This window comes from Leucoraja erinacea, chromosome 36 (assembly GCF_028641065.1).
Source record: "Leucoraja erinacea ecotype New England chromosome 36, Leri_hhj_1, whole genome shotgun sequence".
NCBI classification, from domain to species: Eukaryota; Metazoa; Chordata; class Chondrichthyes; order Rajiformes; family Rajidae; genus Leucoraja; species Leucoraja erinaceus.
In genome coordinates this window covers 11,473,996-11,491,885 of record NC_073412.1, presented here as the reverse complement: position 1 = coordinate 11,491,885, position 17,890 = coordinate 11,473,996, and the positions used below count along the sequence as shown (strand labels likewise).

Here is a 17,890-nt window from a genome sequence, read left to right as displayed (position 1 = left end):
TATGGGGCTGAAAATGCCCCGCTGGGCCGGCGGCTCCTCCGGGGCGACAGGGGGCGCTGTTGCGGCGGCTCCTCCGGGGCGACAGGGGGCGCTGTGGCGGCGGCTCCTCCGGGGCGACAGGGGGCGCTGTGGCGGCGGCTCCTCCGGGGCGACAGGGGGCGCTGTGGCGGCGGCTCCTCCGGGGCGACAGGGGGCGCTGTGGCGGCGGCTCCTCCGGGGCGACAGGGGGCGCTGTGGCGGCGGCTCCTCCGGGGCGACAGGGGGCGCTGTGGCGGCGGCTCCGGGGGCGACAGGGGGCGCTGTGGCGGCGGCTCCTCCGGGGCGACAGGGGGCGCTGTGGCGGCGGCTCCTCCGGGGCGACAGGGGGCGCTGTGGCGGGTGCAGTGCTTGGTCGGTGCAGGGCAGGAGAGGCGGCGGCGGGGACGGGACAGGACAGGTAGAGACGGCGGGAGCGGGGCGACGGGATGCCAGGGGGCAGGGGGAGGGATGGAGGGAGAGAGAGGGAGGGAGGCACCGGGGAGAGGGACCGGAGCTGGGCCAGGGCCGCACCCAGCCCCGCCGCCGGTCCCGGAGACTGCGGCCTAGTCGGCCGGGCCGCCTCAAAGTTGCTGCTTCATCCCGGCCGGCGGATGGAGAGGGGGGGGGGGGGGGGGGGGGGGGGGGGGGGGGGGAGGTGTCCCAGGGTCCGGCGGCTGGAGCGGGGACCGAGAGGAGGGCCGCAGCTACCGGTCAACCCCCCCCCCCTTTCCCCCCTCATGCCGGCTGGGTTTACGGTTTCGGTTTCGACCCTTCTATTCCTTCCCTCCTGTGAGAGATGTTGCCCGACCCGCTGAGTTACTCCAGCTTTCCGCGCCTGTCGTCTACACACGATACCAAGACCATCACTCGCCTGTCTGTACACGGCCCATCTCTCCTCTAGATTCAGATTCAGATTCAATTTTAATTGTCATTGTCAGTGTACAGTACAGAGACAACGAAATGCATTCCCTCCTGTGAGAGATGTTGCCCGACCTCTAACTCCTAAAACTAACCTGTCTCAACCCCGGGTACACAAAAATGCTGGAGAAACTCAGCGGGTGCAGCAGCAGCAGCAGCAGCATCTATGGAGCGAAGGAAATAGGCAACGTTTCGGGACGAAACCCTTCTTCAGACCGATGGGTCTCAACCCCAACCTGACTCCAGCTGACCTTCCCTATTAGTGGCTGAACAATCCAACGCTTGGTGATTAAGAAGGAACTGCAGATGCTGGGAAATCGAAGGTAGACAAAAGTGCTGGAGAAACTCAGCGGGTGCAGCAGCATCTATGGAGCGAAGGAAATAGGCAACGTTTCGTCCATAGATGCTGCTGCACCCGCTGAGTTTCTCCAGCACTTTTGACTATCAACGCTTGGGGGTGAATTCTGCTTCACAATGATAGGAAGAGCCGACATCGAAGGATTATAAAACGACGTCGTCATGTGTCCATCCAATAAACCCCACTATCGCACCGGCCTCAACCACCACCCCTGCCAGTGTGTTCTAGGCACCACCACCTGTAAAAATCTAACCCCGCATGTCATCTTTAAACGTTGCCCCTCTTGCCCTAAAACTCCACCCTCTAGTATTTTTGTATTTTATCCTGGGGAAAAAGGTTCTGACTACCCGATCTGTACAGGTTTAAAACTAGTAGGGTAAACATTTGATGAGACACAAAATGAGCATCTCTTATACATACATACACACATACACACACACACACACACACACACACGTTTAGTGTTTTCTGAGTCATTCATAACTGTCACTGTATGTCATGTTGTTACTTGTGGGCGGAGCACCAAGGCAAATTACTTGTATGCGAATACTTGGCCAATAAACTTACTTACTCTGGAGAGAAGGAATAGGTGACGTTTCTGGTTGAGACCCTTCAGATAATCATTTGTTGGACATAAAACTCAAAACTCGGTCTTCATTATTCAAGAGTCAAGAGTGTTTTATTGTCATATGTCCCAGATAGGACAATTAAATACTTGCATGGTGCTGAGTATGTTCTGAGGATGTCACATCCACTGTACTTTGGAACTTTTAGCTGGTTTGAAGGCATGCGTTGTTTGTGAGTGTCCACTGTGCTGCAGTAATCACCTCCTGGTGCCATGTACAAAAAACTGCAGACAAAAATAGAGAATTTTGGAAACACTCGAAGAGTGTTGGACAGCATATGCGGAAAGAATAATGACAATTGTAGGTGCAAAGTCCATAGTCTACTTTGTAATACCTCATGAGATCAAGGATCTGACTGGGGGATGAGGAGTGGCAGTGATGTAACCTTGAATCACCGTTACAATTGGAATTACCCTGCCTGAGGTTACCTGTTGCCGGCCCTGATTATCCTGGTCTTTTGCTGCTTCCAGTTCTCCCCCCCCCCCCCCCCCCCCCCCCCCCCCCCCCCCACCACACACACACACACAATCAGTCTGAAGAAGAGTCACAACCCGAACTGTCACCTATCCATTTTCTCCAGAGATGCTGCCTGACCTGCTGAGTTACTCCAGCATTTTCTCTCTTTGGTATAAACCAGCAGCTGCAGTTCATTTTTATTGCACTGGGATTTGTGTGTACAGAGTACTTTTGATTTTCTGTTCATGGGAAGATTATACAAAAACGCGTTCAGTTAATATTCCATTGGGAGGATGATACTACCGTTACATTCAGATGGGACATTTTGCCCTGAAACACATTTGAGAAGTCCTTCTGCGCTTCAAACTGAAAGCCCAAAGCTTCAATATAAACATAATTCTGAATATGGAAATCGGGCACGGATTTCTTCTGTTAAAGTCGTCAATGAGGCAGGTCACCTTTTACCAACCTGCAGGTTGTTCCTTTCCATCAGGAGAGGAGGTGGAGGTTTCAAGGTGTAACCAGGTCCCTCATTACACTGTGTAGGAAGGAACTGCAGATGATTGTTTAAACCGAAAATGTAGTTAAAATGCTGGAGTAACTCAACGAGACAGGCATCATCTCTGGTGAGAAGGATGGGTGACGTTTCAGGACATTTCAGAAGAAGTCTGAAGAAGGGTCATGACCTGAAAACGTCACCCATTCCTTCTCCCTCATTACATTACCGCTTTGTACATGAGACATATTCTGTCATCTCATTCAGGGGACTGCACTGCAGCATCTCCTGTCCGTCTGCACAGACAGCTGGTCTGGGTTTTAAGAGGGCACTAGGTACACTTATTGCCATACTTGATGCATTTATTAACTGTTTCATCTTTTGTTCCCAGGTTTTTGACCGTTTAAGGGCACAATGGTGAGTGACTGGGATTTAACCTTGTCAGATATTTACCATAGACAAACTAGGTACAGTGCGTGATGAGATGCTGTGTGTAAGCATTTTCAAAACTTGCTTAAGACTTGAGTAAAATCGCGAGCGGGAGTAGCGTGGCCCAGTGGCCCAGCTGGTGGAACTGCTGCCTCATAGCACCAGAAACCCGGGTTCAATCCTGACCCCAGGTGCTGTGTGTGTGGAGTTTGCACGTTCTCTCAGTGACTGCATAGGTTTTCTCCGATATGCTCCCACATTCCAAAAACATGTAGGTTTCTAGGTTAATTGGCCGCTATAAATTGACTAGTGAGTAGGGAGTGGATGAAAAACTGATAGCATAGAACGTATGTGAATGGTTGATCTCTGGTCAGTGTGGACTCAATGGATCGAAGGATCTGTTTCCATGCTGTCTGTACCTTTCAACCAGTGGGTGGATGGCACGGCAGTCTGTGGTGGTAGGGTGGCTTGTTTGCGGTGACAGTGACTCGGCAATGTGTCCACCACCACTCCGTCACATGCTGAGCTAAACATCTCCGACTAGATGTTGGAAGTTGCCCCTCACTGTGGGGGCTACATGAGGGGTAGCAGTTTCCCAACTCTCATACAAAAAAACATAAAATTATTAAAGGATTGGACACGCTAGATGCAGGAAACATGTTCCCGATGTTGGAGAAATCCAGAACCAGGGGCTACAGAATAAGGGGTCAGCAGCCAAACACTGGTGCTGTGGAAACCTCCATGGGGAGAACATGACTGGAGGAGGGAGAGGAGCACTAACCTCATTATAAAAGATTCATGTAGGAAGTATGCTGATTATTTTGTTTGTCTCCGCAGTCTCGACGATATGACTCACGGACGACCATATTTTCACCTGAAGGTGAGTATCTGAGTAAACGTTTCTGGAAAATGAACAGTCTGACTGATTTAATGTATTGGTGCGGCAACTGATTTAAAACGTTACATTTAACTAACCGTAGGGCGACTGTACCAGGTGGAGTACGCCATGGAAGCCATCGGCCACGCTGGAACATGCCTGGGGATTTTGGCCAACGATGGCGTCCTGTTAGCTGCAGAGAGACGCAACATACACAAGCTACTGGACGAAGTCTTCTTTTCCGAGAAGATTTACAAACTGAATGAGTACGTGTGAACTCGGACACAACAAATGTGTTTGCTTGTCTTGAGACAGTCTATTATCCTAAATAGAATCATACGGATTGGAACTAGCCCTTCAGCCCAACTCATCCATGCTGACCAAGATGCCCCATCTAAGCTAGTCCCATTTGCCCGCTTTTTGACTCCGCTTACACCTTTCCTATCCCTGCACCTGTCCAAATATCCGTTAAAAGTTGCTATAGTACCTGCCTCGACTCCCTCCTCTGGCAGCTCGTTCCATGTACCCACCACCCTCTGAAATTCCATCAACTGGTCTGTATTCCATGGATTGTAAATGGAATGATGTGGTGGTGTTCAAAATGACACGGTGGGTGTGGTGTGGTTGTTAACGTAGAAAAGAGAGAACGTGAAATGAGTGCAGACAAGCAGCCACCAGAGAGCTCAGTGGCACTTTATTGTCACATGTACCTATGTACAGTGACATTCTATTTTTTGCAAATTACATTTTCTGATCAATGACAATGCAGTTATACATTAGGCACAATCTTACCAAGTTGACCAGAAAGGTGTTTTGCTCATTTTAAGTAATTTAAGGAAAATTGCCTGTGGAAAATAGTCTCAAATTATTATTTTTTTGTTGATGTTTATACATGTATGTTGATGTTGTGTTCATACTAAGCTTCATGTAAATTTGCTCTGCAGTGACATGGCGTGCAGCGTTGCAGGAATAACGGCCGATGCCAACGTTCTCACAAATGAGCTGCGTCTAATTGCCCAGAGGTAAGCCAAGGTGTTAGTGTTGTATGAATCGTGAGAATCTGCCCTCTGATACAGCTGCCCTAACTCCACTTACTGATCCTTACCGCTGCTGTATCTGTAGTAACCTGGCTATCCCACAGGGAAAATGTTAGTACAAAGTTATGTACAAGAAGCCTCAATCAAGTCTTCTGGATATTTTATGTTTCTTCATCGATTGGTTGATACTTTGTTACCACGTGTGACATGTCACAGTGATATTCTTTGTTTTGCAAACCGTACACAAAGTATGCAAAGAGTCGCCATGTATAGGGCACCGACAAAGTAGCAAAGCAGGCCCCAATGGTCCCTCTTTGCCCTCCGCAGCCCTCCCCCCCCCCCCCCCCCCACCTTCTCCCACGCCGGGATCCCTCTGTTCATGTAAGGGTTATTGGTCCCGGGGATTTAGTTGCACTGGGTTTTGGTCGTAGCACATACAAGTCTTGCATGACTACATTTAGATACCAATTCCTATTGAACCACGGTAATGAACGCCAGCATCAGAAGGAATGTTGATAGCTATTGTTTTGGTCTCTGAGCTGTGCATTAACCTGAACCGTGGGTTGTCACAAAAAGCTGGAGTAATTCAGTGGGTCAGACAGTATCTCTGGAGAAAAGGAATAGATGATGTTTCGGGTTGAGACCCTTCTTCAGACCCACCCGAAACATCACACTCCTTTTCTACAGAGATGCTGTCTGACCTGCTGTATTACTCCAGCTTTTTGTGTCTATCTTTGCTTTAAACCAGCATCTGCAGTTCCATCCTACACAACCTAAACTGTGGGGATGGGTAGAGACAAAGTACTGAGGCTGCAGTTTGTACAAGTGATCATACTCCCAACATTTTTCAGTTCATTTACAGTGAAAAGCTTTTGTTGCATACTAACCAACTAGCGTGCTAACCATGCTAAAATCCATAACCTTGCACACTCGAACAACAGCACAACTGTGAAATCTCCCAGCCTTGCTCCCCATTCCTGACCTGGCCCTGTGGTGCCATTGATCATTGTTACTGCAGCGAGATCCTCGCCTCCCTTCTAACATTGTGAGAACACCCTCAGTACTCCGAATGCAGTGTCCCAGCCTCTTCCTGAGGGTGAATAGTGGTGGTCAGTGAACGGCCGGCAGCATCACCCACATCCCAAGGATGAATAAGAAACAAAGCTTCACTCAACGCAAGAACCGCTTTCCCAGAGTCGCATGTGTTGGTTTCCAGCTCTCAGGGATGAGAATACACAGCAACTCGTGTGGTTCCACAGTTCCACCTTAATGCAAATGTCTTCCTCTTTAAATCAGAAAATTGTACAGAATATTCAACAGTTCTTGGAAAACTAACATTTCTTTGCACTTTCCCCTGGGGTGTGATTGTCCACGGGCAGCGTGCAGTAATGGTGCCTTGTATCTCCTTTAGGTATCTCCTTCAGTACCAAGAACCCATCCCTTGTGAGCAGCTGGTCACCACACTCTGCGATATCAAGCAGGCTTACACACAGTTTGGAGGTAAGACAAAGTGGAATCAAAACTGCTTGGTAAAAGATCATGGACTTTCTGCAACATTGAATCACAAATGCAGCTTTGTTTTTAAAAATCTGGTGTTAATTACACAACCTAGTTTTATTAATATTCTTTAACAATGAAAATCATTTGCAGAATCGTTGCTATACATGGGATGGGACAATGCAATTGTGTTTATTAGTGGTAGAAATTATCACGACTATTAATTAACGATTAAACTAATCTGCGTGGTTTAACACAGAATGCACATGTCAATCGCCAAACGTATCCTAAATTTCGATTGGATATGTCTCTACATTTCACATTAAAAATTGGTTGTTGCTGTACCTCAAAGGGTTTTACACAGACAACAAGGATTATTTACATTGTGCAAGATACGCCATGTGGCTCAACCATTCTGTGCCATCTTCAACGTTTCCCGTAAGCCTCCACACATTTAACCTTGTCTAAGTGTGTTAGAGTTACCTTAGATTCCCTTCCCCTTCAGTTCTGAACAACCTCTCCTTAAGCATGCCTTTACACTATGCCTCAACCAATCTCTGTCGTAACACATTCCACAGTTTCGCCACGTTGTGTGAAGAACATTTTATTCTGCTTATTGGTTTGTTTGGTGAATATCTTGTAATAAATTGTAATTATTACACTACTTCCACAAAGAGAAATTATCTCTGCCTGTCTGCCCCCCTCTCCCTCTCACTTTCCCTCTCCTCACTCTCTCCCCCCCCTGTGGGGACATCTATTGATCTGTGTATGTTACTGACAGGGAAGCGACCATTTGGTGTTTCGTTGCTATACATGGGATGGGACAAGCACTACGGCTACCAGTTGTATCAGAGTGACCCCAGTGGCAACTACGGCGGATGGAAAGCCACCTGCATTGGAAATAACAGTGCTGTGAGTATCTGAAGCAAAGCCTGTCCAATCCCCATGCTCCTTTGTATTATGTCATACGTGATAGGAACAGAATTAGGCCATTCGGCCCATCATGTCTACTCCGCCATTCAATTATGGCTGATCCATCTCCTAACCCCATTCTCCTGCCTTCTCCACATAACACTTGACACCCATACGAATCAAGAATCTATCGATCTCTGCCTTAAAAATATCCATTGACTAAGCCTCCACAGCTTACTGTGGCAAAGAATTCCACAGATTCACCACCCTCTGACTATAGAAATCCCTCCTCATCTCCTTCCTAAAGGAATGTCCTTTAATTCTGAGGCTATGACCTCTGGTCCAGGACTCTCCCACTGGTGGAAACATCCCCTCCACATCCACACTGTCCAAGCCTTTCGCTATACGGTAAGTTTCAATGATGTTCCCCCCCCCTCATCCTTCTAAACTCCAGCGAGTATAGGCATATTGCTGTCAAATGCTCATCATAGGTTAACCCATCCCTGGGATCATTCTTGTAAACTTCTGGACCCTCTCCAGAGCCAGCACATCCTTCCTCAGATATGGGCCCAGAATTGCTCACAATACTACAGATGCTGCCTGAACAGCGCTTTATAGAACCTCAGCATCACATTCCTGATTTTGTATTCTAGCCCTCTTTAAATAAATTACATTTGTGTATTGAATGATGGCTCCTTTATAACTATGTGCCCTTGTTCAAGATTCTTCCACTAGTTGAAACATCTCAACGTCTACCCTGTCATGCTGAATTGTGATTCTGTATATCTCAATACGATTGCCCCATATTCTTCAAAAAGCCAAAGAATACAGGTCAAACTCGCTTAGTTGTTCATCATAGGACAACCAGGAATTAGTCTTAAATCCTTTCTTAAATAAGGAACCAAAATTAATCACAGTATTTAAGGTGTTACCTCACCTTCACCCTGTATAACTGTAGACAAGCTCTGTATTTAAACCCATCCCCTCACAGCAAAAGCCAACATGCCATTTGCCTTTTAATTATTTGCCACGTCAGCGAGCTAACATTTTGTGGTTTATTACTGAACATTCCTCTCTAATGCACTTTCTCATTGAGTTGTACTGTCCAGAAACAGTCCCTATGTCCACACCGTCCATTGCACCCCCTCCATCCTCACCCCATTCTCCAGACTGCCTACTGGAGTACAGTACTTGCTCAACTCCGTTTGCCCAATTTTTGCTCACTTGCTAAATCTATCCAGATCCAAATGCAGAGTTCATACATCCTCATCGCAACATGCCCTGATGTGCTGCTCCCTCCTCTTGATCATCATTAATATAGATGGAGGCCTAAGGAGTAATCTTTGAGATACTCCGTTAGTTACATCTTTCCAGCCTGATAACGACTCATTTATTCTAACTGTCTTCTAGTTACCCAGTGTTCAATCCGTGCTAACACACTTCAACCACTTTGTAACGTACACCAGGCTTCCAAAACAGCTCCTTATCACCTTCTGGAAATCCAGATACATAACATCAGCAGCTTCCCCGCTATCCACTCTCAAAGAACTCTAGCTAATTTGTCAAACGTAATTTCATAAAATCATGTTTGATTATGTTCAACTTTTCTAAATGACACACTTAATTATGGACTCCAGTATCTTCCCAAGAACAGATGTTGAAGTAACTAGTCTATATTTTCCGCTTGTTTTCTCAAAGAATGTTACATACATAGTTGTCCAATCCCTTGTGCCCACAGGACTTTGTGAGTTTAGCCAGTGTGTTTAAACCCCTCGGCTACAGGCCATCAAATCCCCCTGACTTGACAGCCTTGAAACCCCTTCAGATTTCCCAATATGTCATTCCTCATTGAGATTGATGTGAGCCCTTCCCATTGTTCTGAAACCAGCCCATCTTTGGGATGTTTGTGATGCCCTTCCAGCTAGAAGTGGATAAACACAGCACTTTGCTGTGATAGTTATCATCCCATCAGCCTCCTGTTTTTTATACACCTCCTCTTGGTCTATATCTCAGGTCAGAACTAATGTGTTTAAAGTTAGGTGTGGCTACTTGGAAACTGTTTGGCTCGTGTGACAGGGCCTAAGCATTGCTCAGAAGTCAGAGTCATTTCAACGTGGTTGGTGATGTTGTAAAGCCGGCTGCTGAATCGTTTAGTTACGGATCCAATTCAAATTGCAGGCTGCTGTCTCCATGCTGAAACAAGATTTTAAAGAAGGAGACATGACTTTACAATCGGCCCTTGCATTGGCAGTTAAAGTGTTGAACAAGACAATGGATGTCAGTAAACTTTCAGCTGAAAAAGGTAAGCAATGGAAATATTACGTCAAAGTTATAGTTGCAAGTATTCTGAAAACATGAGCTGCTCTATGAGTGCATGACTTAAGTTTGCCAGAACAATTGGATCAAGTCAAAACTCACGGCAGGAAGTAAACGTTTCTTTCTCTGGTACGTGCCTTGTGTGTGGCTGTAGTTGGCCAGCTGCAGACTGAGGGACTGAGGAACCGTTTAGTTTGAGATACAGTGCGGATAAAGGCCCTTCTGCCCACAGAGTCCGTGTTGACCAGCGATCCCCGCACACAAACGCTAACCTACACACATTAGGGAGTTACAATTTTACCAAAGCCAATTAACTTACAAACCTGCACGGCTTTGGGGTGTGGGAGGAAACCGGAGCACCCAGGGAAAACACATGCAGGTCACGGGGAGAAGGTACAAACTCCATACAGACAGCATCCATATAGTCAGGACCGAACCCGGCTCTCTGGTGCTGTGAGGCAGCAACTCTACCTCTGCGCCACCTTGCCGACTACTGAGATCCCAGTGCATGAATGGCAGCCACTTTCCATCCCCTCCCCACAGAAACACCCGACCATTCACATCCACAGTTAGCCTGAGACCAGTTAATACATTGAGAATGGCAATGTCATGGATCTAAACAATCATATTTTGATGAGTATTTGGAGTGTAATTTCTCTCATTGCAAAAATTCCAGTCCACTTAGACGTGCCTATTCTGATTTTATTTATTCATGGAACCTCTGGAATAGTTGCCCTTTCTGACATGTATTCATTCATCCCTCCCGAGTGAAAGTGCACACGTCTACATGACTACCGCGATTAGAGTCAGAGAGTGATACATTGTGGAAGCGGGCCCAACTTGCCCACACCGGCCAACACGTCCCAGCTACACTAGTCCCACATTTGGCCTATATCCCTCCAAATCTGTCCTATCCATGTCCCTGTCTAACTGTTTCTTAAACGTTGGGATAGTCCCTGCCTCAACTGAAGAAGGGTTTTGGCCTGAAACGTTGCCTATTTCCTTCGGTCCATAGATGCTGCTGCACCCGCTGAGTTTCTTCAGCAATTTTGCCTCCCTACCTCCTCTGGCAGCCTGTTTCATACACCCACCACCCTTTTTGTGAAAAAGTTACCCCTCAGAATCCTATCAAATCTTTTCCACTTTGCCTTAAACCTAAGTCCTCAAGTCCTTGATTTGCCTACTCTGAATGGAAGTCGTGTGAAATTGGGTATTTGAACGTATCATTTCATCTCCCTCTGGTGCAGTGGAAATTGCAACACTAACACGAGAAAATGGCAAAACGCGGATAAAGGTGCTGAAGCAGAAGGAAGTGGAAGTTTTGATTAAACGGCACGAGGAAGAGGAAGCAAAGTCGGAACGTGAGAAAAAGGAAAAGGACCAAAAAGAGAAGGAGAAGTAGAACTGCAGTTTAATCAAGGCTGATGCCAGCACCGAAGGGGAGTTTATTGAAAATCTAGTTGTCTGCGGGTTCTTCTATAGAGACGTTGACACGTCAGGTAACACAAGCCACTTGTACACTTTCATAACTGTTATATATGGACTTGTAATTGACAAATGGTTTTTAAATAAATAACAAAGGCAACATTTTGTTTGGAATGTATTTATTTCATAATATATATTTGTTGCTGAATACACCCAGTTAACGGAAGCATGATGAATCTAGGCAGCCCTAAGGGGTCTAAACAGCCCCATCCTAAGTCAGGCAAAAATTTACGTGCACCTTCTCCATTTACTTCATTGTTGCTGTCGATGTGGCTTCAAGGAATCTGGAGGGACCAAACAATCTGCTGCGGGAACTCAGTGGGTCGAGCAGCATCCACGGGAAGGGAAGGAATTGTCAACATTCTGAGGCTGCAAACGACTGAGTGCAGAGGGCAGGTAGAGGAGGAGTGGTGAGACAGGGCTGCCTTGTGGATCGAGGAGGGGTGAAGAAGGATAGGCAAAGGAGTTGGGAGATGGCAAATGGGTGGTAAGTGGAAGAACATGAGGAGAAGGGAGGGTGAATGACACAAAAATGCTGAAGTCACTCAGCAGGTCAGGCAGCATCTCCTGAGAACATGGATAAGTGATGTTTCAGGGCAATGAAGAGAGTAATAAGCAGGAACACAGAGGCTGCCGGTGCTGGACTGTGTGGATGGAATTGGGTGGGGGATAAAATTGGGTGTTGTGATTGAGGGAGGGATATGGGAAAGGAGACAGAAACTGGAGGTACATCTGAAGCGTGTGGGTCAGAAGGACATAAATAGGGGAATGTGAGGGCAATGTTCTAGTTTATATAGTGCCTTGGCAGTGGTGAAGGCTGGACATGGGGAGATGGTGGGATGCCTCCGCGAGTTCACGATGGCTACAGAGCCCAGGTCCACAGCAAATTAGACCCCGTCTGCACTTTGAGTCCTCAATGAAGAGGCCACATCGGGAACAACAAATGCAGTAAATGAGGCTGGAGAAGGTGCACATAAATCTTGGCCTCACCAGAAGGGCTGAGTCCCTGGATGGATTTGAAAGAGGGAGTGTAACTGTAAGTCTTGCAGTTGGCAGGGGAATGTGCCAGGGGTCAAGGAGGGGTGGGTGGAGAGGGATGAATAGACCAGCTTGTCATGGGGGAGGGAGGCCTAGACCCTGAAAGGACGAAAGGTGTGGGGAGAAGATGTGGCTGGTGTGATCTCATTGTAGAAAGGAATGTGCAGACTGGTGGGATTAAACGTATGGCCTTGGAGAAATGTATTCTGTCTAAAGTGAGGTAGGGTGAGAGCAGACTTCCAGAAAACAGAAGATGTGAGACCATGTCCTGATAAGCACAGTCGAGCAGAACCCACATTTGTAGAAAAGGGACATTATGGATGACCGGGAATGGAAAGCTTCCTATAGAGAGCAAATGGGCAAAGTCCTCAATGAGTATTTCTCCTCTGCATTTACAGAGGAGAAAGACAGTAGGATGGTGGAACTTTGAAGCAGTCAATGGAAGAGCAGTCAGTGTTACCGTCGAAGAAGTACTGAAGGTACTGTCGTGTATGAAGGTAGACAGATCTCCAGGGCCTGATCAGATATATCCGAGGACATTGAGGGAAATTGCAGGAGCCCTGGTTGAAATTTACGAGTCGTCCTTAAATACAGGAGAGGTGCTGGAAGACTGGAGGGTGGCAAATGTTGTGCCTTCTTTCAAGAAGGGCTGCAGGGAAAATGCTGGGAACTATAGGCCGGTGAGCTTAGCATCTGTCGTTGGAAAGTTACTGGAGAGTATTTTGAGGAATGAGTTAAGCAGGCATTTGGATGGGCAAGGGCTGATTAGGGATAGTCAGCATGGTTTTGTACGTGGGAGGTCGTGGCTCACAAATCTGATTGATTTTTTTGAAGACGTGACCAAAAAGGTAGATGAGGGCAGAGTTATAGAAGTATACATGGATTTCAGTAAGGCATTCGCCAAGGTTCCTCTGTTAGATGGCATGGGATCCAAGGAGAGATAACTGAATGGATAGTGTAATGAGTCGAGTCAAACACATATCAAAATACAACACATGTTTATTAAATCTACTTACAGCATCGATCTGCAGGACATTACAGTTCCTAGCAGCTACTCATATTGAATGGTGTAGGCAAGCTCTTGTTAATATAAAACACATATTGGGCAGAGCCACTACTAACAAGCACTACAGTTGGCTAGTAGCAAATAACCAATCTACAGATAGCAAATTGGCTCCATGGAAGGAAGCTGTGGGTGATGGTGGAAGGTTGCTTCTCAGACTGGAGGCCTGTGACTAGTGGTGTGCCTCAGGGTTCGTTGCAGGGCCCGTTACTGTTTGTCACCTGCATCAATGATTTGGATGAGTACATATAGGGCAAGATTAGCAAATTTGCTGATGATACAAAAATGAGTGGTTTTGCAGATAGTGAAGATGGTTGTGAAAGATTGCAACAGGATCTGGATCAATTGGCCAGGTGGGCGGAGGAATGGTTGATGCAATTTAATGCAGAGAAGTGTGAGGTGTTGCATTTTGGGGCGTCGAACAAGGGCAGGATGTCCACATAGTAAATGGTAGGCCTCTGGGTAGTGTTGTAAAGCAGGGATCTAGGAGTACAGGTGCATGGTTCCTTGAAGGTCGAGTCGCACTTAGATAAGGTGGTCAAAAAAGCTTTTGGCACTTTGGCCATCATCAGTCAGAGTATAGAAGTCATGTTGCAGTTGCATAAGGCATTGGTGAGACCGCATTTAGAGTATTGTGTTCAGCTCTAGGGCACCATTTTCCAGGATAGACAGGGCTGCCAACTCTCGCCCTCAAGCAAACTCTCACGCCCTCACGCTGATTACAATTTCTCACGCTCTGGTCAAAACTCGGATAAACTGCATGGTCCATGGGTGTTGGAGAGCCGGGGCTGAGGGAGGGATGGGAGCAGAACCAGCGGCGGGAACAGATGCGGGGAGCCGGGACTGGTGAGTGTTTGCGGCGCTGTCGAGTGTTTGCAGGGCTGACGCTGCAGCTCCGGCCATGGAGCACTCCGGACAGTGCAAGAGTCCCGGGCCACGGAGCCGTCGGAAGCACCGCTGCCGCGAGAGTCTCTGTGCCGAAGGGACAGACTCTCAAAGGGAGGTGGAGAGAGAGAGAGGGGAAGGAGACAGGGAGACAGTGGGGAGCCGAGAGGGGGCACCGCTGCCGCGAGAGGGGGGCTGTGAATGAGAGAGAGAAAAGAGGGACGGGGGGAGAGAGGTAGGGGGGAGAGAGGGGGATAGTGAGGTGGGAGAGGGGGAGGAGGGGAAGAGTGAGGGAAGGAAGAGGGGTGAGGAGGAGAGGGTAGAGGGGAGGAGAGATGGGAGAGGGAGGGGAGAGGAGGGAGGGGTGGTAGAGAGGGAGAGAGATGAGAGAGAGAGAGGGGGGGGAGAAAGGGGAGAGAGAGGGAGAGGGGGGGGGGAGAGAGTGTGGTGAATAGAGAGAGAGGGAGAGAGGCAGGGCTGCCAACTCCCAGGGAGATAGCATTGAGCGTGAGAGAGGGGGATCACGCATTTGAGAGGAGAGAGTGGAAAAGAGGGGGATAGAGAGGGGGGACGAGAGGATCACAAGAGAGGGGGAGAGCTCTGGAGTTGGGGGAGAAAGAGGCAGGGCTGCCAACTCCCATGCATTGAGCGTGAGAATCACGCATTTCACCAAATTCTCACGCTGATCACAAATTTCTCACTCTGTTGTGAGAAATTCTGTGATCAACAAAAATTTCAAAACTCATATCAACTGCATGGGCCGCGGGTGTTGGAAGCAGAAGCAGCGGCGGGGACAGATGCGGACGGGGAGCGGGGCTGGCGAGTGTTTGCCGGGCTGGCGAGTGTTTGCCGGGCTGGCGAGTCGCTCACTGCAGCTCCGGCCATGGAGCAGCCTCAGTGCAACAGTCCCAGGCCGTCGGAGGCGTCGAAGCGTTGCGCCGCTGCCGTGAGAGTCTCTGTGCCGAATTCGCCCAGGTGACCGGCATGGATCAGGCTGCGGCTCAGTGCATCCTGGAGGACAAGTACTGGAAGTAAGTACCAAGCACTGGGTAGATACAGTGGAAGAAAGTGGACTTCAAATGGGGGTGGTTGGTGAAAGCCTCTTGCTTGCCTGCTAGATTTTCACTGCAGGAAAAATGTTCCCGATGTTGGGGGCGCTCAGGACCATGGGTCACAGTTTAAGAATAAAGGGGGGGGGGGCAGTTAGGACTGAGATGAGAACAAACTTTCTTCACGCAGAGAGTTGTGAATCTGTGGAATTCTCTGCCACAGAAGGAAGTGCAGGCCAATTCACTGGATGTTTTCAAGAGAGAGTTACATTTTAGTTCTTGGGGCTAACAACATCAAGGGATATGGGAAAAAAACAGGAAAGAGGTACTGATTTTAGATCAATAGCCATGATCATATTGAATGGCAGTGCTGGCTCGAAGGGCCGATGGCCTATTCCTGCACCTATTTTCTATGTTTCTATGCTTGAGTATACGGCAATAAAACTCGATCACTTGATTTTGAAGCATTCATGCATGGTGGAGGTATAATGTGGTAATAGAGTGATACAGTGTGAAAACAGGCCCTTCGGCGCAACTTGCCCACACCCGCCAACATGTCCCAGCTACGCCACCTGCTTTTGGTCCATACCTCCAAACCTGTCCTATCCATGTATCAGTCTAACTTTTTCTTAAATGTTGGGATGGTCCCTGCCTCAACTACCTCCTCTGGCAGCTTGTTCCATACACCCATCACCCTTTGTGTGGATAAAGTTACCCCTTAAAAAGTTACCTCTTAAAAATACTTCATACAAAAAACATTGAAATCATACTTCTACAGTGCACTAAAACATAATTTTAATACATCAAATTTCAAAAAGGTTCCTACCCTGGGAGGGAGGACACCCTTCTTCCACACCCTCTCCCCACTCGGTTGCTCTACTCCCTCACCGGGTACCCCCAAGGCCAGTGATCGCACAGCCTCCCCCCTTTCAAAAACGCTCCAATCCAATTTAAAGCATATATATTGCATTCAAGTGTAAGTTAAAAGACTCGCTACAGTATGCACCATATTGCACAATTTCAAGCTGAAAAATGCAAATGTTCCGTACCAATGGGAGGGGGACACCTTCCTCCCCCCCCCCCCCCCACCCCCTCTATTCCATGGAGCACAGGAGGATGAGGGGAGATCTTATGGAGGTGTATAAAATGAGAGGAATAGATCGGGTAGATACAGAGTCTCTTGCCAAGAGGGGAATCGAGGGCCAGAGGACATAGGTTCAAGGTGAAGGGAAAATGATTTAATAGGAATCCAAGCGGTAACGTTTTCACACAAAGGGTGGTGGGTGTATGGAACAAGCTGCCAGAGGAGATAGTTGAGGCTGGGACTATCCCATCGTTTACGAAACAGTTCGAAAGGTACATGGATAGGACAGGTTTGGAGGGATATGGACCAAGCACAGGCAACTGGGACTAGTGTAGCTGGGACATTGTTGGCCGGTGTGGGCAAGTTGGGCTGAAGGGCCTGCTTCCACACTGTATCACTCTATGACTCTATGTGGAGGAGATGGAAAATTGTGAGAAGGGAAGACAGAAACCGGTCGAACCACAGCAGTGGTGGCGGGGGTCTCGACCTGAAACGTCACCCATTCCTTCTCTCCAGAGATGATGCCTGTCCCGCTGAGTTACTCCAGCATTTTCTTTCTTATCTTTGTGTCAAACCAGGGCAGTCCTGATTGTGGATCTTGGGTAAAAGATAGAAACAAAAGTGCGGGGTGCGGGCACTATCAGGTTGGAGGCTTCAGTAGGAGGTTTGATTTGATGAAATCTGTGATGGTGTGGGAGACAGAGGCCTAAGAGTCCAGCGGGCAGGAGCTGTGCAATTCAGTGGGATTACAATAAATTCAGTGGAGAGAATGTCTACTGAGATGGAGACCGGGAGATTGCAAAAAGGGAATAAGCAGCCTGAAATGACCCAAGTGAATCTGGGAGCAACGTTGAAGTGAAAAAATGGATGAGTTCTGCACAGGTGCAAGAGGCTGCACTAATGTAGTTGTCAATGTAATGGAGAAAGAATTGGGCCAGGTGCCAGTGGAAGTTTAGGGCGAAGACTGTTCTATGTTGGATAGTCATATGGAGATGCAGGGAATGGAGGGATAAGATTTACAATATGCAGGCAAATAGGTGTTTGTTATGGCAACATGTTCAACACAGACATTGTGGGCCGAAGGGCTTGTTCCTGTGCTGTGCTGTCCGATGTTGTCAGTAAAAAAAAGCTGGTATTTCTGGGCACAAGTTTGCCACCGGTGATGAAGCTGAATAAAGTTACAAAAATAAGAAAAAAATTAAAATAGGTTTCAGGGCTAGCTTACAGTTTATATTTAGTGTCAAATTAGGCTTGTCTAAGGTTGCAGTGTGTGGGATAATAAATACCATAACATTGTCTCCCAAGTGAGGAGGTGATAGAGGAAGAGAGACATAGCTAGTCAAATC

At 47.7% G+C, this 17,890-nt stretch overlaps 1 protein-coding gene across 2 annotated transcripts; it reads left to right on the top strand.

Moving 5' to 3' along the window:
* Positions 1 to 354: 354 nt before the first annotated feature.
* psma4 (proteasome 20S subunit alpha 4) lies at positions 355 to 11,525 on the top strand. 2 transcript variants are annotated; one of them, XM_055662695.1, is made up of 9 exons: positions 355 to 436; positions 3,264 to 3,289; positions 4,139 to 4,181; positions 4,282 to 4,444; positions 5,123 to 5,200; positions 6,627 to 6,715; positions 7,494 to 7,624; positions 9,803 to 9,926; positions 11,188 to 11,525. In XM_055662695.1, exons 2-9 carry the CDS (start codon positions 3,287 to 3,289, stop codon positions 11,340 to 11,342), a joined length of 786 nt encoding a protein of 261 aa, XP_055518670.1. In that variant the 5' UTR covers positions 355 to 436; positions 3,264 to 3,286; the 3' UTR covers positions 11,343 to 11,525. The 2 variants fall into 2 exon arrangements, with proteins under 2 accessions (XP_055518670.1, XP_055518671.1); XM_055662696.1 differs by having other exon boundaries at positions 384 to 432; positions 3,265 to 3,289.
* Positions 11,526 to 17,890: the final 6,365 nt, after the last annotated feature.

Excerpts from the sequence above, each read along its gene's own strand:
- psma4 (XM_055662695.1), top strand. Across the intron at positions 4,182-4,281 it reads GACCATATTTTCACCTGAAG|GGCGACTGTACCAGGTGGAG; the intron begins GTGAGTATCTGA and ends AACTAACCGTAG. Across the intron at positions 5,201-6,626 it reads CTGCGTCTAATTGCCCAGAG|GTATCTCCTTCAGTACCAAG; the intron begins GTAAGCCAAGGT and ends TATCTCCTTTAG.